General features: G+C 38.3%; 1 protein-coding gene across 1 annotated transcript in view; it reads left to right on the forward strand.

Moving 5' to 3' along the window:
- Positions 1–4318: 4318 nt before the first annotated feature.
- LOC126176184 (MAP kinase-activating death domain protein) overlaps positions 4319–25114 on the forward strand; it is a 545775-nt gene continuing 524979 nt past the window's right edge. The window contains exons 1-2 of the mRNA XM_049923326.1: positions 4319–4819; positions 7111–7273. Of these exons, the coding sequence (XP_049779283.1) occupies positions 4522–4819; positions 7111–7273 (461 nt within the window). The 5' untranslated portion in view covers positions 4319–4521. The remainder of the gene's footprint in view (positions 4820–7110; positions 7274–25114) is intronic.

Consider the following 25114-nt stretch of genomic DNA (forward strand, 5'->3'; position numbering starts at 1 on the left):
CGGGCACTAGGAAGGTTGTCATGTCTCCTGGTATTTTCTCTGCAAGACATATATGCCTACCTCTTCTTTTGTACAATTGTACTTATCTTTCTCCATAGTTTTGCATTCATAAAGAGAGTGAAACATTTATATAATCTTATCTCAATTGAAAGAAAATTCTCTTTGAAATTTTAGTGGAAACCTATGTGTAAGTATTAAGAAACTTTTACTGTGCTGCAGAAATAACTATAAATTGTGCTAGAACTCAAATGTGTAGTCATGTATATTGCAAGGTTGCTGTATTAGCTGTTGACAGTGTTTTGGGAATTGGAACATAAAATTACTGCAGACATAAATAGAAAATTTTTTTGCAATTCGTGATGTGGTTTTTTTCCTCCTTTGGCTTAATTTTTTTCTGTTTGTTCAATTTATTTCTAGTTTTGCTACTTTTTTTTGCATTCTCATTTCAGTAAGATTTTTTATGTGGTGTTTTGTGGCTCACAGGATGCCGGTAACTTTCTAAAATTTGTATGGTGCTTTAGTTATTTGTAAATGTACCATATTTATCAATTAAATAATGTATTAAATAATTATATTAAAAGTGGTACTCATTATTGTGCTTTATACTTATTGGTTTGACTTTCTTAGTACTTATATGGTACACAGATGATTTTCTCTGTCATTGGATGGCTAGGGATTCAGCTGACTCCCTCATTTACTGGACGATTTACCAGCTGTTGGAAGTTTTGTTGCCTTTCATTGAACTGGCTAACTATGTGTTTTCCGACACCTTAAAATGTATGTGTTGTGAATGTTTCCAATTAATTCATGCAGCCCTGATTCTGTAAGATTTTTCTTGATGTTTTCAAAAACAGTAGCAGTACATGAAATATCAGTTCATAGCATCAACAGTGTTACTGAGCTACTTCATTTCTCTTGGAAAGGGAGTTTTTGAAATGATAGTCTGCCATATTAATGAACATAACTAATCCAGCAAAGAAATACTTGAAATATAAATAACAGACACTCAAATTATGGACTAACCACAGGTGCATTTCTCCTTCTCCCTCTCTCCCATCCATCTTTAATAAATAACATACATAAATCCAATAGAAATAGGGAACATGAAGTTAGAGTGAGATAGTTTGGTGGTGCCATAGAGAGAGAGGGAGAGATGGGTGAGTGGGGAGATGATTCTCTTTATAAATTTCCCAATTAAATTTTATTTTCAACTTCTTAGTGTCACACCGCTGTTCACAAAAAAAATCTTTTACAGTAAGTCTGTGTGCTAGAATCCCCAAAAAGATCTAACTTATTCCTTACAGTTTTTTATTTTTTTCCATCCATTGTGTCTGCTATATCTAATTTATGTTTGTACCATTTTGGACAGCTGCAATTAACAGATTGTGTTCCCTAATATGTAACGTGGAAGTTGGTGCTTCATTTAGAGTGAGAGTCTTTGTTTTAAATATGGAAATTTTAATGCAAAATAAAATTTGGATTAATTTGGTACAAAGAATTGTGCAATCTATAATATCTTGTGACATGCTTTTAAGACCAATCTTTGCAAACTGCATGGACATTTGAAGCTTATGTTGAAACCAAACGATTACCTGATAATTCCAGGTACAAATATTTTCCTATTTCCAATAAAGTGCTTCTATGTTGCTTAGTTTGCAAATGTATGGCAGTTGCAAATTCCAAAGATATCTGGACCAGTTGTCTGTAGACAGTTGTGAATTCTTCTGCCATTATGTACTAAATTGATATAGTAAGACTTCAATACATGTTTGTGCTGGTAGTTGGGCATATTAGACATAATTGTGTAATTGGTGAAAAATTTCAGTTCTTTTGTGTTCCATTTCTTGTAATTTTCTTCGAAGGAGCTTCTTAGCTAAAAACTTCCTTTGGATAATTGAAGACATTTTCACTGCTTTCATTGGCAAGGAATTTGTAAGAGTTGAGCTCATTCCTCTGAGGTCCCTATTTTTAGGCATTAGAATGGATTCCTTGCTTTTGAACCACTATCACAAGAAAACTAGCATAAGCTAAAACTGGTCACTTCATAGTTATGTAGAAAGTTAAAGGAGTGGTATAATGGGCTCCCCACCATTTTCCAGCTATTAACCTCATAATTAACAGTGACGTTTCTGTTTTGTTCATAATGTATGTGGTATTTTCATTCTGAGTAGATGTATAAAATTGAGTACTGTATAAATCAGTTGGTGTGTGTGTGTATGTAGCTTTATCATAGGCATACTGCAATAACTAGAGCAAAGAGCAATTAGAATTCTCCTTCGAGTTGCTCTTTGAGGTTACCTTTGCATCATTATTCCGGCACCAATCAATATATTTTTGTATCTAACTTATATTTTTCTCTCATAAAAATAACTTGATGCCAAAGACAAGGCAGTTAGCCAGGCTGAAGTTTATCAGTTTTTTAATAATATAAGAATTACCATGGTTTAGTAGTCACCATCAAATAATGGTGACAGACACCGGATTTATGCATGCAAGTTGCCCTGACATTGATGATTTATAAATTGTCCAGGGTACCTGTGCTCTTTTGGAAACCATTTTTGGGGTTAGGACAGGAATATCTGTGTTTCCAACCTGTTCATTACCATGTCTTCAAATATCTCTCACAGAGAGATTGTGAGGATAAGATTAGAATAAATACTGCATGCACAGAGGCACTCAAGCAATCGTTCTTCCCACACTCAGTACGTGAATGGATCAAGGAGAAACCTTAATAACTAATACAATGGGATGTAGCCTCTGCCATGCACCTCACTGTGCTTTGAAGATTGTAGTTGTAGATGCAGATGTTTTACCAATGCAGGATGGAAGTGCTAGAAATTTACACAATTTTGTGTGTTTGTTGTAGTTAGGTTTAGGAATTGTGATTTGTAAGGTCCACACAGAAGTCTTCCTCTTTCATCTAAATACTAGTCATTCTTGTATGATGGGGATGAATTGTGTTTTGAATTATGAATGTTATCCACTGTAGGCCATGTATTTGTAATTGTTTTCAGCAATTTCTGAATGCTTAAATTTTGATACAAAAAATTTATCAGATTTTTTTTGACTTCTGTTAAATTTTTATATGCTTGGCAATATGAGATTGTCCACAAATTTTTCTAGCCAGCTATCATCAGCTGGTATCTGATTAGCTTCCAAGTACAAGAAACATCTTTTCATCTTCTTTGCACATTTACTTACAACAGAAATTCAAATTCCTACCCAGTCATGACAGAACTTCAGAACTGCTTACTTCTTGTGTCTACTTCATAATTATTCATGTAGTTTGTTTCTTTCGGAAATCTGCAGTTTCTGAGTGCTAATCTCTAGCTTGCTATTGCTTTAAAGTAGCATAAATTACACCATCATGCCAAAGTGTCTTTCTGAGTTAGTATAATATATTGTACAACTCGTTGAATGGCATAGTTTTGGATTGACTAGAGTACTCACACTTTTTCTTGTACATTGCTGTGCACACTGCTACAATATCAATGCCTCTGCACAGTTTACATTCAACTGGCTTGTACTATAAGAAGGTTTCTTTTTTACAAAGAAAGAAGTGCTGTAATTGAAGGTCTTCAGCTTTGTTTACATCCTGCTTATTTGTAAAAGTTAATATGATTCTTCAGTTTCTCCTGGTGTACTTGTTAATTGAAACACTCTTGAATGAACTGCCAGTTAATAGGGCCTAACTGGTGCAATATTTCTGCAATCAGACGTGTCATCTTCGTCAGATGTGCTGATGAACTGTGCACCTGATATATCTTCTGGTAAACCATACTATGTGCACCTGATAATGGTGACATGTCTGATCACTGAAATATTGTGCCTATTGTATGTTATGACCTGGCAGTACACCCTTGGACTGTTTGATCATAAAAATTAATTGTTAGAAAGTCTCAAGCAACTTTAGATCTAAAATACAACATGTGAAGTGAGGAATATAGACTGCTAGAAATGAAGGCTGGCTTGTTGAAATTTGAGCACAACTTGATTATAACACCTTGTGCCAATTTCAAAAATTTTATAGTATTTGTATTATTAGCTTCTCAGTGCTTCAGTTATTTTTTCTAATTATTAATTAATCCATAAAAATGTAATTGCAAAATCCTTTCTGTTGTCTTTGGTAATAAATAAAAACATGTTTTTTTTTTACAGTGGCATGAAAAAGATGGAACTGGCAACACTAGACATCATAATCTGCTGTCTGACTGAAGATTTTATGCACCATTGCCATTAACAACTCACTTTGTGCTGTGAAATGAATCACAGTTGTGATTATCTAGTTCAGAAAAGCTGCAGAATACTCAGTAAGAAAACGCTTTGGATTTTAAACAATTTCTTGAGAACATTAAGATGACCAGGAAAAGTGGAGATTTAATGTTGCATATTAATTAACAATATCCTCTTGTAAATAATAGAATTAACACAACCATGTGCTCATCGCTGCACTGTGCTGTCGTACAAGAGCTCCGTCATCAAAAATTTAGCCAACAAGTGACGTGACAAATTCTGTAGACAATGTGTGATATTCAAAAAAAGTTTCTCTGTCCCCGTTTGGTGGACTACCTCGCCATTGTGGGAGCACGCCCACCAGGTCCGGGACCAGGCTCAAGAGTGGGCTCCAGTGGCAGTACTCCTGCAGTGCAGACTCCAGAACTGTTGCGCAGGTATCCAATGGAAGACCACAAGGATTTCCCTTTGCCTCTTGACATGGTTTACTTTTGTCAGCCGGAAGGCTGTGTCTCTGTGGGACCACGCCGTACTGCTCTACGAGAAGCAACCTCTTTTGTCTTCACATTAACTGAGAAGGATTCAGGTCAGAATTAATCTGCTGGTAACATTATCAAGATTTAATTCCATAAGAGTAAAAAAAAAATGTTTTCACTTTGAAATTGTGTTGTAATTTCCATGTAATGTTAAAAAGGTGCTGTGAAATAAGGGGAATATAAATGAGTGAATTGATGTTTCCTTTTTATCAAACTGGTTACTTGTCCATCAGTTTTAAAGTGCAGTTACAGGGCATATGTGTGGCAGAATACATACAATTATCTATTCTGTTGTATTGTTCTGAACATATTAATTAACCTCAACACTGAAGTTTAGCCTGTATGTTGCAAGCTGCATGTGTTCTGAATACTAATAAACAATGGGCTTTTAAGAAATCTGCAACTTTCAGGAATAACCTGCTTTGACAACATTAACTATTTTTTGTTATTTTTTCAAATTAGGGATTAAATCTTGAAAGAAAATTTAAAAATGACAAATTTTGTTGATTATAACAATAATGGAAATTCCTGAATGGAACAAACTGTAAAAATAAGGGAAAGATTGTGGACTGATGTGTGGAGCACAGAAACATGTAATAGAATAAGTATTCATGGTAGCTTTCAAGAACTTGCTCTGTTTCTAGTAACAGTACACACATTCACAGAAAAAACCACACCAATACCCAATTGTGCACTCCCACTGCCTGAAACAGAAATTCCCAAGAGTAATGTCTAGCATATTGCCTTCAAATTGCATTTCAGTTAAGTATGTATTGTGGTGCACATTAACATAAAACAAAATCAACTGCTTCACTGTAAATTAGGCTGAAGCAAAAAGGTTGGCAATCTCTTGTATGTATTATTTTCAAGGATTTTGGGGCAGTGTGTTATTACTAGCACATAAGAATCATAATACTTTCGATACAAAAAGAACTGAAGTTCTGAAATTGTCCATCTAAATAATCAGGCTTTTGAAGGCTCAGGTTTTACAGATAAAATGGTATTATGACTCTTTCAGGCTTCCATGTCAGTAATTACTAACATTTACCAGATGCTTATTTTCCACTTTTAATTTTCCCAGCATTTTTTAGGATGCCTGGCTGAAAGGCTAACCACTAAATGGAATAATAATTATAAATTTAAAACTGTAACAATATTAGTGCCAGTCTGTAGGCAATACTAACACAACCGTGAGTAAAATATGGAGAAACAGCTGCACTGGTTGCCTGCCAGTAAACTGATTTGTAAGCTGCCAGTGTAAATGCTTTCACCTTTAGTGAGGGGTGAGGAGTTCTCATATAAATAGTCACATGGAACTTGATGATAGTATCCATTTTGATGCTGCAGTGTAATTAGGATCAGGTCATCTCTTCCAGTGGCATAATAGCATGAGAGCAATGGTCCATAGCTACATGCTTGACTTGCTTCTGATCTGTCAGTCTAGTATGTGCTACCCAATGTCAGTTAATCAATTTGGCAAACCCAGTGCTCTTCTCTCAGTCTCACAACACCAACCACCATTTTACTATGAGAATTTGTTGGTTTAGTTGTGACACATAATAATTTTTGTATCCAATGCTTTCTCTTTTTCACAAAAAAATTCTTTATAGTAAATTTTCCATATTTTATAAAAACCTGCATTGGCTGTAACATAAAAATATGTTTCTCAGTGTGAACTGATTTATTTAGTGATGATTCTGACAAAAGTTTATGAAAACAATGTTGAGTCACTTATCAGTTGAGATTTCTTTTTAAACACTTTTATCAAATTAATTAGTGTTGCAGTCATTGTCTGACAGTGGTGAGGGAGAACAAGTAGAAGAAACACTGGGGAGGGGGAAGAGGTAGAAGGAGAGAATGAGAGGGAACTTCAGACCAATGTATCCTGATAGAATTTACATGTCAGGCATCAGATTACCCAACATGGGAAGTGTGTAATCCAAATTATTTTCAAATACATTTTCTCTGGTAATATATATTTTATTTGAAGATAAATGTTTACTTTAATCTGTGTTGATCCATTACTTTTTATCAAATTGTACAATTTCTGGTACAGAAATTTTTTGACAAATTTTTATCAGCTTTGTGCATTTGATGCCATATAAACTTGTGTTGGACCGATAATAACATTTCTGTAGATTATATTTCAGATAAAGCCACTCTATCGGTAGTATGCTAGTAACAGACTACATTAAATACAGTGTCACAGCTACTGATGCTCAATAACTCCATCCTCCCATTTATGCAAAATCACAGCAAATAAACTACTCAAAAGCAAAATTCATATTATGTATTATAAACAAGATATGGGCATTCACAATTGATCCTTTTACTAATACAGGCAAGAGTCGATATGGAATCTGCGTTAATTTCTACCGCCCAATGGAACGTGTTGCACCACCTGCTGGACTTAGTGGGTCTCGCCGAGACCGTCGCTCATCGGCATTTAGAAGAGAATCGTGGAGAAAGAGTGTTGAGAAAAGCTCAGATTCAGCTTTTTCTAGGTGTGTATTGTCACCTTGTTGCATCTACATTTTAATAAAGAATTTTTCATTTGTAACCGTAGGAGACATTGAACTAAAAGATGTTTTTTGTGTGTTACTCACTGCAATAAGCTTGTGTGAGTTATGAGCATGTTAGTTTTGGTATATGTGGTACAATAATGATGTAACTAAAATTTATGTTTCAAGCCATATTTTCCACGAGAAACAGCTTATTGACTTTATGTATGAATTACTTGGTACAGTCTTCAACAGATTTCTAAATTATCGTGCATAAAATAAACCTTTTCTGCACAGTACAAGTAGCAAGGGAAGGTAGTGCAGATCTTTGCACTTAATTATTTATATAAAGATCCATAGGCCACGTGATTGACATTAATAGCTTAATTTAGTGTTTGGAGTGTATCTTCAATCATTGATTAGTAGAATTTCTCCATGAACTAGCATACAATTTTTCTGTGTGTCCACCATTATACACTTCAACGCAAACAACTTACTGTGCAAAAAAAATTGTGTAATCACTGAACATACAAAAAATAATTGATGTACTTGCACATTTGTAGCGATATCTGATGGTAATATTTTTGACAGTTTGCCAAGAGGACTTTTGTTTGATAAACCTATGCCCACCCTTAGTATAGCTTCTAATCATTTGCAACAAAATTATTTTTTGTGCATATTCCACAAGAATATGGTGTAACCATAAAATTTTGGGATAACTGCTGGATGTCTGCAACTTGCTGCCATGATATTTCAGTGCAGAGTCTTCTGGCCACCTTCAGGTGAATACTGACAGTTAAGGCACTGAGCTTGTATATTTAAGACCCTGCCAGCACATGCATGTGCCAGTGGGATCATAAATATGTGAACTCAGTGCTTTTCCTGTCAGTATTCAACTGAAGAGGGCCAGAAGACTGTGCCAATATATTGATATATTGTGGCAGCAAACTGCAGACATCCAGCAGTTCTCCTGAAATTTTGTGGAATGATCTGTACACCAGGAAAGTTTTAAATCTCACATGATGTAACCAGTTTCAAATCTTGTCTACCAATGCTACTTTCAGTGTTCCATTTCCTAATCTAATTTCTTCAGCATCACCAGATATGTTCTAAATCACTTTTCAAGACACTATCCATTCCATTCAGCTGATCTTCCAAGTTCTTTGCTGTCTCTGGCTGAATTACAATGTGATCAGCAAACCTCAAAGTTTTTATTTCTGTTCCCTGAACTTTAAATCTGTTTACAAGTTTCTCTTTGAGTTCCTTTACAGCTTGTTCAATGTACAAATTGAGTCAACTGGGTGGACAAGGTACTACCCTGTCTTAACTCCCCCACCAGCTACTGCCTCTCTGTTCTGTCCTTTCACTTAGTACAGGGGTCACCAAACTATGGCCTGTGGGCTGTATCCAGGCTGAAACAGCTTTTCATCCAGTCCACCGATGGTACCTGAATTTGCTTGATAAAACATACAGAACATGAGACATTTCTTTCGTAGTACTGGTCTTGCTAGGGCTATGAGCAGCACTAAATCCTGACAGTGGAGCTTCTGCAGCACAATGTGTGAAGAACTACTCTCACTCCCTTCGGTATTTTTTGAGCAACAACTTATCTGCCTATCACATGAACCTTCAGGTCAAGAGCTCCATCTGTAACTTTTGCCTGTTGCCGGCATCCTGGCAGACAGAGCTGGATATCTTTGCACACAAGGATCTACAGACATGTTCACATGTCTTGTTTCATACAGAACTGTCAAATCACCATTACAAATGTCATACAGGGGCTCTTGTCTTGTAACTAATTCATTCAGTGACACACACTCATTCACCATCATTGCCAGGCTTTCCTTGAAGAAATTGATTCTGAATTCTATGGCTTGGCTCATCACTCTGCAATGAGGTGGCTTAGATGTGGTTAAGTCCTTCTTTTGTTCTGACAGTCTTTGAAATAAAACATGTTTTTCTTGCCAGAAAAGAGAGCTGATCCACAACTGTCAGATCCTGCCTAACTTTCAAAGTTGTCATTTTTGATTGACATCATGTCCCACCTGAATGAACTGAACTTGAAACTTCAGGGAAAGGATAACCTATTCTGTGACCTCTAAATGATGATCAAAGGATTTTGGTGAAAGCTGTCACCATTTAAAACACAACTGGGAGAAAACTTTTCTCATTTTCATTTCAGTCCCCAAAGATGTCAACTTTAATTTTCTAGAAAAATTATCTGTGACTTGAAAAAGCATTTTTTCAAGAGATTTTCAAGTCTTGACAGAATGGAGAGTGACGTTCTTCTGTTCCACAACCCATATAGTTGTAACTTTGATGATGTGTCTGTTGAGCAGGCCTTTTCTTCAGCACCTTTTCGCACAAATGCTTGAGGACACATTTGTAGTATTCCTGGTTAATTGTCTGTCCTCCAGGTTTAAATTCATCATGCACAACACCGGTAGTCTTGAAAAAAGTCACCAACATTGTCTTCACCTTCAACCGACTTTGCCGTGCTTTTTTCAGTTGTGGTGAACCTGGTGTCATCTACTGCGAAGACTGCACTTTGGTTTCAGGATCATATCCATATACCCATGATTCATCACATGTAATTACCCTATTTAACAAATCTGGGTCATATTTGTCTGATTAGTCAGTTCTTGGCACACTTCAAGTCAGTATTGTCTCTGATCACCTGACAAAACTTTTGGAATGAATTTTTTGGACAGTTGACGAATGTTCAGATCTTCAGTTAAAATAGACTGAACCGAATAGAAACTTAAATTAAGCTCATCAGCCATCTCCCTAATAGTAAGTCTATGATCAGAGCGCACTAAGTCGCAAACTTCCACAACATTTTCATTCGTTTTTGAAGTGGAAGGACAGCCAGACCATGGTTCGTCTTCATATGATTCACAGTCATTTTTAAATCCGTTGAATCAAGCGAAAATATTTGACTGGCTCATACAATTATCTCGAAAAGCTGTTTTTAATAGTTCATAAGTATCAGAAGCTGTTTTCCCGGTTTTAAAACAAAATTTCACACAGACAGAATCCGGCAACAAGCCCTAACAGACACGCACTCAACCAGCTGCCACAACAAAGTTAATGAAGGAAACAGTTTCCTGTCAGAGGGCATTCAAGGACAAGACAATGACTCACTCCCCACCCTCCATGTACCTGCCCGCCAAACCAGTAAGCAGTAGCGTATCCATTCTTAAAACTTTCCCATCACACCTTTTAGGTGTTTCAGTGCCATGTTAGATTCTTCTCACAATATCATATCCTCCATCTCATATTCATTTAATTCATCTACCCTTTCTGTAATGTTATCTTTAAGTTGATTTTTGTTGCATATACTCCTTCCACCTTTTAGCGTTCTCTTCTTTGCTTTGTAATGACTTGCTATCCAACCTACACACCTGTGGTCTAGGGGTAGTGTCTTTGATTAGCAATCCTCGGTCCTGGGTTCTAAATCTGCAATTGCTTAAATTTTGATTAATAATCAACATTGATGGTCGAAGGCTTCCGTTATAAGAAGACATCCCATTCTGTGAACGGCCTTGTCAAAGATGGCGGAGGAGCGGACAGAGGTTGGGACACTCTCTTGTCCTCAGGGTGGGACACTGCCCCTAAAGGTGGAAGAATTAGCAATGATAGACTGCATGAGGATGCAGAAGACAATAGAAACCATTGGTTTAAAGGGATGTAACATGAATCCACAGGACATGTGGCCTTTAATTGAAAAAAGTGTAATGATGATCTCTCCATTGGCAAAAGATTCCAGAGTAGTCCCCCATTCGGATCTCTGAGAGGGGACTGCCAATGGGGAGGTGACCATGGGAAAAAAAAACATTGAATAACCTACTCCAGGCTGCTCAGCGGAATGCATCAGAGCTTTTAGCAGCTCACTGCAACATCCAATCTTTACCTGCACATTACGAAGAACTTAGCCTCCTCTTCAACCAACTAAACTACCACGTAATCCTCTTATCCGAAACGTGGTTAAAACCACACATATCCTCTGCATCTATTCATCTCCCAGGGTACACATTTCTTAGGGCAGACAGATCAAAAAAGCGAGGTGGCAGGGTCGGCGCGTATATACGAACAGATCTCAAAGCGAAAGTCTTATGTACGTCAAACCCTACTGAAGAAAAAGAGGCTGAATTCATGTTCATTGAAATAAATATACGAAGTCAGAAGTTCTTGACTGGCGTCGTGTACAAGCCGCCAAAAATAAGCTTAATGAGTTCCTTCCATTTGGAATTACATTCACTTCATTGTCAATACGAACATGTCATCGTAATGGGTGTCCACCCCCGCTAGCTGAGTGGTTAGCGCGACAGATTGTCAGTCGATTCCTGGCTGGCTCGGAGATTTTCTCCGCACAGAGACTGGGTGTTGTGTTGTCCTAATCATCATCATTTCATCCCCATCAGCATGCAAGTCGCCGAAGTGGCGTCAAATCGAAAGACTTGCACCAGGTGAGCGGTCTACCTGACGGGAGGCCCTCTTCACACGCCATTATTATTATCGTAATGGGTGACTTGAACATAGACCTGCTAAGGGACACTCCCTCTGCAATAAACCTAAGAAGACTGTTTAGTTGCAATAGCATGAACATTCTTCCATTACAACCTACACACTATATGGCGCACAGTCATACTCTTATAGACGTAATCGCAATGAAACAGACTGACAAAATGAGAGATGTTGGTCAAACATCCACCCCTGGCATCTCAGCACATGATGTAATATTCGTGGCCTACTCTGTGCTGCCCCCAAGGATCAAATCGCGTTACATAACTTGTGGGAACATGAAACGTATTGACCTTGACGCTCTAACAGCAGATTGCTCAGAAATCTCATGGCATCAAATAATCAGAGAACCTACAATTGACGGCAAAATGAATGAACTTCATGATAAACTCACTGTCCTCTATGACAAACATGCACCTGTACACCCAATCCGTGTAAGAAAATCTCCTGCTCCACAGCGAAATAGTTTTAAAGTTTTCCATGAGAAGCAGTGAAATATTTGTACAGCAATGTAGGGAAAGACAGATTGCTACTTATCCTAAAGAAGACACGTCAGGTTGCAGACAGGTGTGATTAAAAGACACTTACATAGTGAAATATTTATGAATTGCAACGAGAAAGAATGGAATACAAATTTTTGTTGCAGTGGCTGTGTTGGTGAATATGCACCTCAAATTGGCAATGTTGCTTACAAGCAACAACTTGTATTTTCCAAAAATGAAAATAAAATCAGAAAAAAATCATATCACGTTGTTCATATGGCTATATACAATGAAATTAACTGTATAAATAATTTTTCCTGTAGGTGTTTTTGGTTTGCCAATTAGAGGATTAAACCAAGTGTTTGCAATGATTAAACTGTGGTGTGTACAAAATTTTACCAGATAGGTTTCCCTCTGCTCCCATTCCTTTCCCCCAGTCCACATTCTCCTGTCCCTTTTCCTACTATAGAGTTCCAGTCCCCACCAAAATTAAAGTTTATCTTCCTGAACAAACTGATTAATTTCTTTTACCTCTTTATACATTTCTTTTTTAAATTTTGTCATCATTTGTGGAACTAGTAGACATATACACTTGTACTTTTATAGCAGGTGTTGGCTTTGTGTTTGTCTTGGATATGATAATGCATTTATTACACTGTTCATCCCAATTCCCACTTTCCTATTCATTAGTAGACTGACTCCTGTGTTACCCCTATTTGATTTTGTGCTGCTTGCCTTGCACTTGACAGACCCAGAAACCTGTCTTCCTGCTGTCACACTTCAGTAATTCCCACAATATCCCTTACTTCAGTCTACCCATTTCTCTTTGCAAATCTTTAACATTCCTACCCACTCTAAAGTGACCTAACATCTCACGTCTGCAGAATGCCAAATTTGGTTTTTATTACTACAACATCCTCCTGAATAGTCCCTGCCCAGATATCTGAAGTGGGTTCTGTTTTATCTCCAGAATATTTTACCGAGGAAGATACCATCATCATTAAGCCAGCAAAATGGAGCTACAGGTCCTCAGGAAGTACAGTGGCATTAGTTTCACCTTGATTTTAGTCATCTGCTGTACCAACATAGGAGGCTAATGTTACAAGTGGCTAATGTTACAAGGAGAGATCAGTCATACATACAGATTGTTATTCCTGCAACTACTGAAAGGCTGTTACCTCTCTTCAGAAGCTATATGTTAGTGTGGACCCTCCACAGATTCCTCTCTACTATGGTTGCACCTATTTGTATATTTGAGGCATCTGTATATGTTTGGTTGAGACATCTTAAGTTGTTCATAAATGTTCATATCATTGTAAAAAATTTTGCTGAATCTAAATGAATTTTGCTATAAACTTTATAGATGCTGACTCTTTGCTATAGTCATTAATCTGAATTTTTCCCTAAGCATTTGAAAAGGTTCTTTCATTCCTTGAGGTCATTTCTAGTGATGCAGCTATGCTTAACTTGCAACAAATAGGAGGAGGATACAGATATTTTCATTTCTGACCCCTGTTCCACCACATCATTTTGTTGTCACCATTCTTTACATGTTTGAGATAAGAATATTCTCTGTATGAACATGTGAACATGTCAGTCTGCTCTTGTTGACCTGAATGTCGCTGTAAAAATTCTTGTGCCCTTATGTAACTGTCAGTTTTGTGATTGAGGTTATAGATGTGGTGACAACTAAAGACCTATACCTCTAACGTCGATCAGTTGTAGAATTTTGGAACACGTATTGTGTTCGAGTATAATGACTTTTATGGAGACTAGAAATCTACTCTGTAGGAATCAGCATGGGTTTCGAAAAAGACGGTCATGTGAAACCCAGCTCGCGCTATTCGTCCACGAGACTCAGAGGACCATAGACACGGGTTCACAGGTAGATGCCGTGTTTCTTGACTTCCGCAAGGCGTTCGATACAGTTCCCCACAGTCGTTTAATGAACAAAGTAAGAGCATATGGACTATCAGACCAATTGTGTGATTGGATTGAGGAGTTCCTAGATAACAGGACGCAGCATGTCATTCTCAATGGAGAGAAGTCTTCCGAAGTAGGAGTGATTTCAGGTGTGCCGCAGGGGAGTGTCATAGGACCGTTGCTATTCACAATATACATAAATGACCTGGTGGATGACATCGGAAGTTCACTGAGGCTTTTTGCAGATGATGCTGTGGTGTATCGAGAGGTTGTAACAATGGAAAATTGTACTGAAATGCAGGAGGATCTGCAGCGAATTGACGCATGGTGCAGGGAATGGCAATTGAATCTCAATGTAGACAAGTGTAATGTGCTGCGAATACACAGAAAGATAGATCGTTTATCATTTAGCTACAAAATAGCAGGTCAGCAACTGGAAGCAGTTAATACCATAAATTATCTGGAAGTATGCATTAGGAGTGATTTAAAATGGAATGATCATATAATGTTGATCGTCGGTAAAGCAGATGCCAGACTGAGATTCATTGGAAGAATCCTAAGGAAATGTAATCCGAAAACAAAGGAAGTAGGTTACAGTACGCTTGTTCGCCCACTGCTTGAATACTGCTCAGCAGTGTGGGATCCGTACCAGATAGGGTTGATAGAAGATATAGAGAAGATCCAACGGAGAGCAGCGCGCTTCGTTACAGGATCATTTAGTAGTCGCGAAATTGTTACGGAGATGATAGATAAACTCCAGTGGAAGACTCTGCAGGAGAGACACTCAGTACCTCGGTACGGGCTTTTGTCAAAGTTTCGAGAACATACCTTCACCGAAGAGTCAAGCAGTATATTGCTCCCTCCTATGTATATCTTGCGAAGAGACCATGAGGATAAAATCAGAGAGATTAGAGCCCACACAGAGGCATACCGACAATCCTTCTTTCCACGAACAATACGAGACTGGAATAGAAGGGAGAACCGATAGAGGTGCTCAAGGTAACCTCCGCCACACACCGTCAGGTGGCTTGCGGAGTATGGATGTAGATGTAGATGTAGATGTAGACAACAGCTCCCTAAATTTTTCTGGAAGACGTTTAGAAAAGTTGGCATTTTTCAATGTTTGTGATATAGTGGTACGTCAGTAAGAAGCTACAATGATCTGTGGTTTATCTGTCTGTGTAAGAGGTAGAAAAGTAAAAACTAGAATTAATATTTCATGCTGAAGGATAATATTTATTGTTAAATAATTTTGTGAGAGATGAAAATTTTATACCAGTCTACACTTGATCCACACCCTTTCTTTTCATAGGTGTTCCTCTTACTGACTGAGTTACCCAGGCGTGTCCCATTACTCAAGTCAAAGCTTCAGTTTGTCAATACCACTTCTCTACTTTCCAGCCTCAAGAGATACTCTCCAGGGTGGCGATTCTTCTGGAAAACCTGGAATTCTCAGGGAATTACATTTTACCTGGAAACATCAGGGAAATCGCAGGGAATTTCAGGAATTTCATAAAATCTCAGGGAAATCTGTGTGTAACCAAACGTTGGAATTTAATTCTATTGAGCTTTATAAATCATAAATTGTAAAGTACTAATATTTCAAAGTGTGCCACATATTTGAATATTACTACATGTAAAGTATCTGTGTTTAAAAATTGCAGTTAAACTACAGCCAAGAAGAAAGAAAAGTAGTTATTGTGAGATGCTCAACACCATCCCCTCCCCCCTCCATTCACCATTAATTCTCAGGAGCTTCTTATGACATCACCTTCCTCCCCACATCTGGAATTCTCAGGGAATTTCCCACTCTGCTCTAATGTTCTCTATATCTTTCTGGACAAACAGGAAAGAGGGAAGCAATTGCAGGAAGACAATGGCTTTAAACCATGTCAGGAAATGTGTGTGGATAGTTCATTCATGAAGAGAGCAGCTTGTGAAAGATGAGGGCTCAGATTCAAGAACTGACTGTCAGAAAATCTGAGTTTAAAATTTTTGATAGAAAGGAAACAAAATATTTGCATGTATCAAATACACAGTTCGAATGCAGCCCATAGCATTTTTGAAAATGAATATGTGAGATGGAGGGAGTACTGCAGTGTTCTGTAAATTCCACCCTGCAGAAGAGTTTCTTATCTGATACTACAGTGAAACCTCTTTACAACGTTCCTCCACATTATGTTTTCCTCTATGCTACAGCCATATTTTCCAGTCCTGACCAAAAGCACATATGCACAATGCTAAAGTTTCCTCTGTAGTATGTTTTTTCTGTGCAGTGATTTCCTTCATGTAACACTAATATTTTTGGGGCCCTAACCAGTTATTTATTTCCTTCTTTATAGCATTTAAGCCACTGCTGTAGCTGCTTCATTTTCTGTTCTGTGGATTTGCACATGCTCCGAAAGGCCGTGCTCAGCATGAGTCACATGTCAGTGTCAGTGCCCGAGTCAGGTGAGATGTGGTGCACATCATGCTTGCCGTTTGTCTCGTTGGCACTATTTTCTTGTTTTTCACATGAGCAAATGGTGAACATCTGTACAGTGTGTTTAACACTGTGCCCCTATTACACAATACACTGAGGTGCATCCCAAGCTACATGTTTGAAACTGCAAACTGGTTCACGTTGACTAATTACATGGTTCACTTGGGATATTCCTTTGTACAAATCGGCGCATTCATGCTAGATGGAATAATGCTTAAAAATTGAAGGGGAATGAGCGATATTTTGTAAAGTTGTTCATTTGAATTAAAAATTTCTGACAAGTGAGAGCTCAAGGCTCCTATTTTTTTTTTTAAAAAAATTAATTGTTGTTCTCTTATGTAGCCATCACAGGATTAAGATATTACTGTTCTGACTGTTTATTTTGCATTATAACACTTGTTTGCTCAAGGATATTTATGTAAATTTATAACAATAATGGAAATTCCAGGATGGAGAAATACATAAAATAAGGGAAAGGTAACTACTCACCTTATATGTAACAGATTGACATGTGGAGCATAGAAACACTTAAAAGAAGCAGCATTCATGCTAGCTTTTGATTATTTGTTCTTCTTCTAGCAGTAGTACACGAAACCACACAGATCCTAAATTTACATGCATACAGCATTTAGCAAATGGTGGACGTTATTGTTTTTTGAATATTTCCCTGGCAGAGTCTATAACCATTAGGATTAGGGCTGGATGACAGTGACAATGAATCACACTTGCAGCTCAATATTTTACAAGCTATGAATTTGATAATGTGTTCATGGAGGGAAGTGAGTGCTGAAACTATTAGAAACTGTTTGGAAAAAGCAGGATTCCATGAGATCACAACAGTTTCTCCTATGGAAAAAGCTGGATGCGAATTTCAGGAGTTCCATGAATTAGTAGGCAATAATTCTGTCACTTTTGAGGAGTTTGTGATCATAGATGATCATGTGGCAACTACAGTGATGCTGAGTATTGAGGAATAAACTGCTGAGAGAAGTGTTGTGGGTGGATGCCAGGAGATGCCATATTAAAACTCGGCGAGAACTTTCCAAATGATTTATTTGTCTCCACTACACTGCTCCATTCACCTCGGTCTGCAACACAGACCCTGCATTGCTGAGGTAGCACCCCAGCGACCTGTGCAACGCAACACTGTGTTGTGCCGGCCTTGTTCGCCAGCTGTAGAGTTCCGATTACGTCAGGAGGGCTGCGCCAGCAGCCGACTCACCGACCACTGTCCTCATTGTCTGCACGCTGCTCCACCGGGATCCTTAGGCTGGTCCCGCTGCTGCTTCTTCCTCATTGGTGTAGCTGAGAACGCGGCGGCAACGACCACCCCCGATCCGGCATCCAAATTGTGGCCCTCGCCTCATGAGTCTGTGGCATGTGTCGGGAGCCAAGATGACTGCCCGTGGTAGCGAGCCAAAGAGGGGCCCGCCCTGGCTGGGTGCGAACCCTGTGTCGGCCTCAGAGGATCAAACCAACAACCCGTCGTGGACTGGGATGCTGGCACCCCATCTGTTGCTGCATGTAGCCTGCGGTGTGACATGCCTTGCTGTCCAGGAGAGCTGCCACACTTGAATGCCCTGCGTTGGCCTCAGAGCATCGAACCAGTGACCCACCATGGACTGGAATGCTGGCACCCCATCTGCTCTGCCTGTAGCTGGTGGTACGACACACCCCACCATCCAGGAGAGCTGTCACACTTCAGTGAATCTCATTAGAAAATGGCACTTATTTATACTTGGCTGCATGCCTCTGTTTCGTTAACGTGCCACTCTAGGTCACGTACACCCCACATCCCGGTCGTGCCAGTGGGCCCCTTCTGCCTATAGCTTGCGCCATGCGAACTGCTGCGTTTACTCTTTTCAGCAGTTCGATGGCCCTGTGGTCTCCATTCCACTTCGCAACTGCTGGTCAGCGTAACTTACTGCAATCTGGCCCGCACCTGGCTGTAACTCGTGCTCTGAATATCGCATAAAACTAACTTCCCCTATCCTAAACGGTGGTGCCGCTACAGAAGAATGGAACTTGGAAGTGAAAATGGAAGTGATAGTGAGGTGGAAGATGAACCTGTGCCCACATATACAAAGGCAGCTGAAGGAGCTGAAACATTCAGAAGGTTAATGATGGCCCATAAACTTGAAGCCATAACAATAGCAGAACTTTCTCATTTGGTGCAAGAAATGGTTATGATACAATCCAGAAGAAATAGAAGGCAAACATGTTTGCTTGACTACTTCAGAAAATTCTAGGTATGTGAAGTTCAAATTATGCCAGTTCATAGATTTTTATGAAAATTTTACTGAAGTTGTATTTTACGTGTTTGTAATTAAAGTAATTGCTTGCAGTTAATTCTTTTTAATTTTTACCATTTACTGTTTTTTCTTCCGTATTTCCTCAGTAAAATTTGACTTAACTTTTATAATTATCAATTGGAAGTCTTCCTCTTTATAGTGTATTCGCCCATACAGAGTTCAGAATTTGTGGTCCCTCAAAAAATGTTGTATAGAGCTTTCACTGTACACAATAATTTTATTAATGAGATATGGCCAAGATAGAACATAAAGGGACTTATTTGTCATTGCAGGGGATCTTCAATAGTTTTTTTTAGTCCATAATTTAGAATTGACATTTTCTAAATGTTCTTCAGTTGTTAAAAATAATTATTTATCTCCTAAAGAACTTAGTTCAATGACACTAAAATAACAAAACCATGAGAATGGCCAAGAGGTGCTTACGTAGAATATTGCTAACAGTGTTAAAGTTTTAAGTTCTGAGCATGGGAAGGCAGTGGTTTGAATTTTTGTGTTTCTGCCTGTTTTAGAATCAGACAGGGAGGGGGGAGTGAAAAGACAGATACTTTTCAGTGTGGTGGGATATCAAGTGCTTTCTTTGCATTTGACAATAATTTTCTGTTGAAGTGACTTCTGTCTATACAACTGCATTATCTGCAAAGAGCCTCAGAAAGTTTTAGCAATAATAAATTATGGGCATCACTTTTTAAATTATTGGCAACACTTTTTGTAAAAAGCCAATTTCTTGATGGGTAAAGCTGAAACAGAGTAAAGAAGCATCTTCTGTATGTTTGATATTAATCATATAGAGTTAGGAAAGTATAACTGTTGGTCTCAATATTTTCATGGTACACTGAAATATTTTTCACTAGTCTGTTCATAAGAGCTGCAAAGCATTGTAATAATTTTATAATATTTTATAATACATCACAGCATAGGCATGTTATCTTAAATAATATACATAAAATAGTTTTCTCTTCATAGCAGTGATCTAGTCTGAAGTAGAAGGTAAATGTGATATTAAAGGTTTGTCATTATGCAGTTATTTTATAGTAATTGATGTAAAAGACTAATGTTAAATATTTCAGCTCTTAAAACATATTGGATATAGTATCTGTATACATTGGGAAGATGGAGATTCGATTTAGTGTTAGCTTGAAAATTAGTATGAGCACTAAGTACTTATATGGAAAATTGCAAAAAAATGAGCACTAAATACTGATTTGGGAGGTGAAAGAAAGCTCTGTGACATTGTAGAGTATAGAAGTGGAGTGCCTTCTTAGCAGGCTATGAATGAATCACAACTGGAGCATGGCTGACAGACATATTCACTTCATGGGCAATTGAATTAGTTGTAAATGTTTCCAAGACTAATGGAATAGCTGTGTGTGCTATATTAGAAGGATTTTGTCAGTCCTTGTACTGGTCACTGATGTGATGGCGGATGGCCAAGACATGTGATATCTATTTATTCGAACATTGCCAGATTGTGGGTGCCCAGTGTTTGTGTCACTACAACTCTTTTGTTATGCAGGCATTGGACTCTTCAAGTGACAATGGCGAGATAGTGCAATGTGTACCTCAGTTTGTAGAAAACCACTGATGCCAGACCCAACTGCTCTCTGCAATAAATTGCTAATGAAACAATGCAAACTCAAGGTTGGAATATCAACAATATAAGAAAAAGATAGATTGCTACTTACCTTAAAATGAAATGTTAAGTTTCAGACAGGCACATCGAAAAGATGCTTACACATTATCTTTTGGCCAGAGCCTTTGTCTGGAAAGGAAACATATTCATTCACTCAAGCAGTGCCATTCTGGTCCATGTTGCCGAAGATGGCAGTTCTGTCTTAGCAAGGTGTGTTTATTTGAGTGAATGAATGTGTGTGTGTTTCCAATTGCTAATGATAATGATTGCTGCTAACAGTCACAAGTTTTAACAGCAGACAAATGGGCACAATGCAGTTCTAGATAATAACAACTTGTGAGCAGCAAAACCATTCAGAACAATCTCCTTGATGTGGGTACAGATTCTCCTTGTCCACCACCCACCTCCCCCTCAGTCATGTATCTGCTTTCATCACATTTCCTGGAACCAGAGCTCAGCATAGGCTCAGGAACATTACCACTGAGTGCTCAAAGTATGCGAAGAATGGAGGAAGATCACCTGAATTGATGACTCACAATATATGTTCATACCTCTGATGGTATGATATGAGTGGTGAAAACCAGAAGCCAAGAATCTTGCTTATCAACAGGATAATGTTTAAGCTGACGGTGGAAGTAATCAAGTGTGAGACATATTGACATGGAGTGAAATGGGGTCCAAGATACATATGCTATTGTTTCTAATTGACAAATGTATGGGAACCCACTATATAAACATGTGAATATGTTTGTTTGCCTACAGCAGGGCTTCTCAGACTTTTTTCTCATTGACCCCCTATTGTACAAGTCCATTTCTTTGAAACTCCCAGTCACTATTATAAATGCTGTTAGTCCTAACAGCATATACAGACAACCAATAAACTACTTTACATGTGTATTTTTCTGCATGAACTCTGTCTCAATATCCCACTTTATCGAGATCCTGATGGATAAAATTCTTATGTGAGAACTATATTTGAGGAAAAAAAAAATGAACTACACAAATATGTCATTAAGGAACTACATTAAAATAGTGGATTGGACATCAATAATGAAATGAACAAAAAGAAGGACATACTAAAATTTAAAAAGACACTATTAATTAATTTATCACCTACAATTTTAACATAACATAAGATATGTTATAGAAGGCTGGAAAAAGATAAATTTACCTTTAACATGATGAATGTGACTGCTAACTCTGACACACCATCTTGAAATGTGACTTAATGTCCATCACTGTTGGTCTCATGCCACTCTCAATGTTCTGAACATTTGAGCGATATTTTGAATTAATGACCATAATTATGAAAATTATTCACACAGATAAGTGGCAGAAGAATTGTGATTGCTACATCTGGCAGTACTCCAAATCCTACCTTAACACCACGATAGATATTGTTCAACTGCATATTTGAAAATTGCAGTTTATGTGAGAGATGTTTCACCTGTTTCATTTGTATGGTGAAAGGATTTTGAATCCAATCTGGCTGAAGTACAGGTAGAAAATTATGTTCACGATTAAGCCCACCAGTCAAAACATTATTCTCTCCTTTTGAAGAGTGCACTAGATGCTATGGAACACTGTAGTTGTAGTACTGGTACTAGGTGGTCTTGTGCTTCTCCACCTTTGACATTAGTTGTGGGTGTGAAATGCTGTGTATTTGCCTGTTGGGTACATGGGATAAGCTCAGTAAGACGTGTTGCTGTGGAGACATCACAGAATGGCAGCCCTGTGAATGAAGTTGCCTAATATGTTGGTATATGAATGTGATTTGTTACACATTTATAGAAGGAATAGTGTAGCACTCACACCCATGTAACACAGCACAAGGATTGTCATTGTGTGTGTGTGTTTTTTTTTTTTTAAAGAAAAAAAAGAAAGGACCACCACCAGGAATTGCTGCTGTCAGTGAATGCAGGTCCATTTCTACCAATTTCCAAGTGAATATTGAGAATGCATCCAATGGACATTTGAAGTTTGGTACCTTGCAAAAGGCTTCTGTTCACAGTTGCTCATAAAGCTACATGTTTCCAGTGGGAGAAACAATGCATAAATTGGACAGTGGCTTACTGGACACATACTATTTTGCTTGCTTTTAAACAGTGCACCGACAGCCCAATGAAGCACTTAATTGGTGTGTGAGAAGGGTGTAATTCAGGCAGGATATGGTACATTGTTGTTTTGGGACAGTTTTCACTACCATGACTTGGTGCTATTCAAACACACTACCGAAAACATTCTTGGTGATCAGGTGTTGCCTTTTCTTCTACACCTTCTTGATGAGTCTGCCATGGAGACTCCTGCCTTTCAGGATGACAACAGCCATTTTCATTTGGCAGTGCACATATGTTCTTGGATTAATGAATACACAGGCACTCTATCATGCATCAACTGTCATGCTAAATCACCCATTCTCAATCCCATAGGAAATGTTTCAGGCTACCTGGAACAGCTGAACAAATATTACAGTCAAGATCACTGTAGTTTGGCAGTTCAAGGGGATTTAATCATCAGTGAATGGCTCCAGCTGGATATGTCATATGAGTTCATTATCAAGGATAGAGTTGACATTACACAGTATTAGTGAGGTGCCTCTAGGGATTGTTTAATCTTTTGTCTGGTGTGCTGAGTTTACTGCGTTTTACCAAATCAAAATCAAACTTCTTTTCAACAATAAAGTCATCTGTACATAAAAACAATCCAAGCTGTTTATTTTCTACCTTATACTTAAAATGAAATTTTTTCAAAAGTCTGAATTTTATGTTTCATTGTAAACATATTTCTGCTTTTCCCTGTAGCTCATGAGTTCCTCAAATATATCTGATAAATTAAACTTCCTGGCAGATTAAAACTGTGTGCTGGACCGAGACTCGAAGTCGGGACCTTTGCCTTTTGCGGGCAAGTGCTCTACCAACTGAGCTACCCAAGCATGACTCACGCCCCGTCCTCACAGCTTTACTTCTGCCAGTACCTTGTCTCCTACCTTCCCAACTTTACTGCAAACCTTGCAGAACTAGCACTCCTGATAGAAAGGATATGGTGGAGACATGGCTTAGCCACAGCCTGGGGTATGTTTCCAGAATGAGATTTTCTCTCTGCAGCGGAGTGTACGCTTATATGAAACTTCCTGGCAGATTAAAACTGTGTGCCGGACCGAGACTCGAACTCGGGAGCTTTGCCTTTCGTGGACAAGTGCTCTACCAACTGAGCTACCTAAGCACGACTCACGCCCCATCCTGAAAGATTTACTTTTGCCAGTACCTTGTCTCCTACCTTCCCAACTTTACAGAAGCTCTCCTGCGAACCTTGCAGAGCTAGCACTCCTGAAAGAAAGGATATTGTGGAGATATGGCTTAGCCACAGCCTGGGGGCAAAGGTCCTGAGTTCGAGTCTCGGTCCGGCACACAGTTTTAATCTGCCAGGAAGTTTCATATCAGTGCACACTCCGCTGCAGAGTAAAAATCTCATTCTGGAAACATCCCCCAGGCTGTGGCGAAGCCATGTCTCCACAATATTCTTTCTTTCAGGAGTGCTAGTTCTGCAAGGTTCGCAGGAGAGCTTCTGTAAAGTTGGAAGGTAGGAGATGAGGTACTGGCAGAAGTAAAGCTGTGAGGACGGGGCGTGAGTCGTGCTTGGGTAGCTCAGCTGGTAGAGCACTTACCCGCGAAAGGCAAAGGTCCAGAGTTCGAGTCTCGGTCCGGCACACAGCGCACACTCCACTGCAGAGTGAAAATCTCATTCCTGATATCTGATAAATACCATGATTTGCACATACAATTTTCCACATGGGAGAAATTGACACATTCAAATTTATTTAGAGACAAAAACAATGTTATTTAATTTTTTGACCATAAGAACTGTTTCTGAGCTGGTCGCCTATGTGGCCATCATACTCCGTACAATAAAAATTTACTGAACCTTGATTCCAGTTTATCACATTAATTTAGAAAAAGATGACTAACAAGTGCACAGATCCTGCATATGCTGTTGTCTTGTCAGCATAATATGTGGCATATGTTGCCATTAGTTACTGACAGTGGTCACTGCTAATTTCCAGAATGTGTTTACCTACTGTTTCATTTCACAGGAGTTTTTTTTAAGTTAATTTGCAAAATGTGAGTAATTTCACTCATTCATATTGCTACAAATAAAATGAGGTCTTTGCTATAGTATATGATTTCATATCTTTTAAAATTAACTGGGAGGTTTAATAGCATGCTCGTATCAACCAATATATAGGATTAATGGACTCTTTTAAATTTTCAAGTATCCCAGTAGCCCTTCGAAATTAATTGGGAAGTTTAATAGCATGCTCTTATAATCAGTACATGAGACTGATAGACTTTTTTAGTCTTTAGAAGATCCCAGTAACGATTCAAGGGGTAGTGGAATAGGAAATATATTTTGGTAGTGGAATAGGAAATATATTTTGCAAGTAGATGTCCTTTCAGTTTTTTGGGTTTCAGGTATGCACTTGCTAAGTGTTTG

The sequence above is a fragment of the Schistocerca cancellata genome, chromosome 3 (assembly GCF_023864275.1).
Source record: "Schistocerca cancellata isolate TAMUIC-IGC-003103 chromosome 3, iqSchCanc2.1, whole genome shotgun sequence".
Taxonomy (NCBI): domain Eukaryota; kingdom Metazoa; phylum Arthropoda; class Insecta; order Orthoptera; family Acrididae; genus Schistocerca; species Schistocerca cancellata.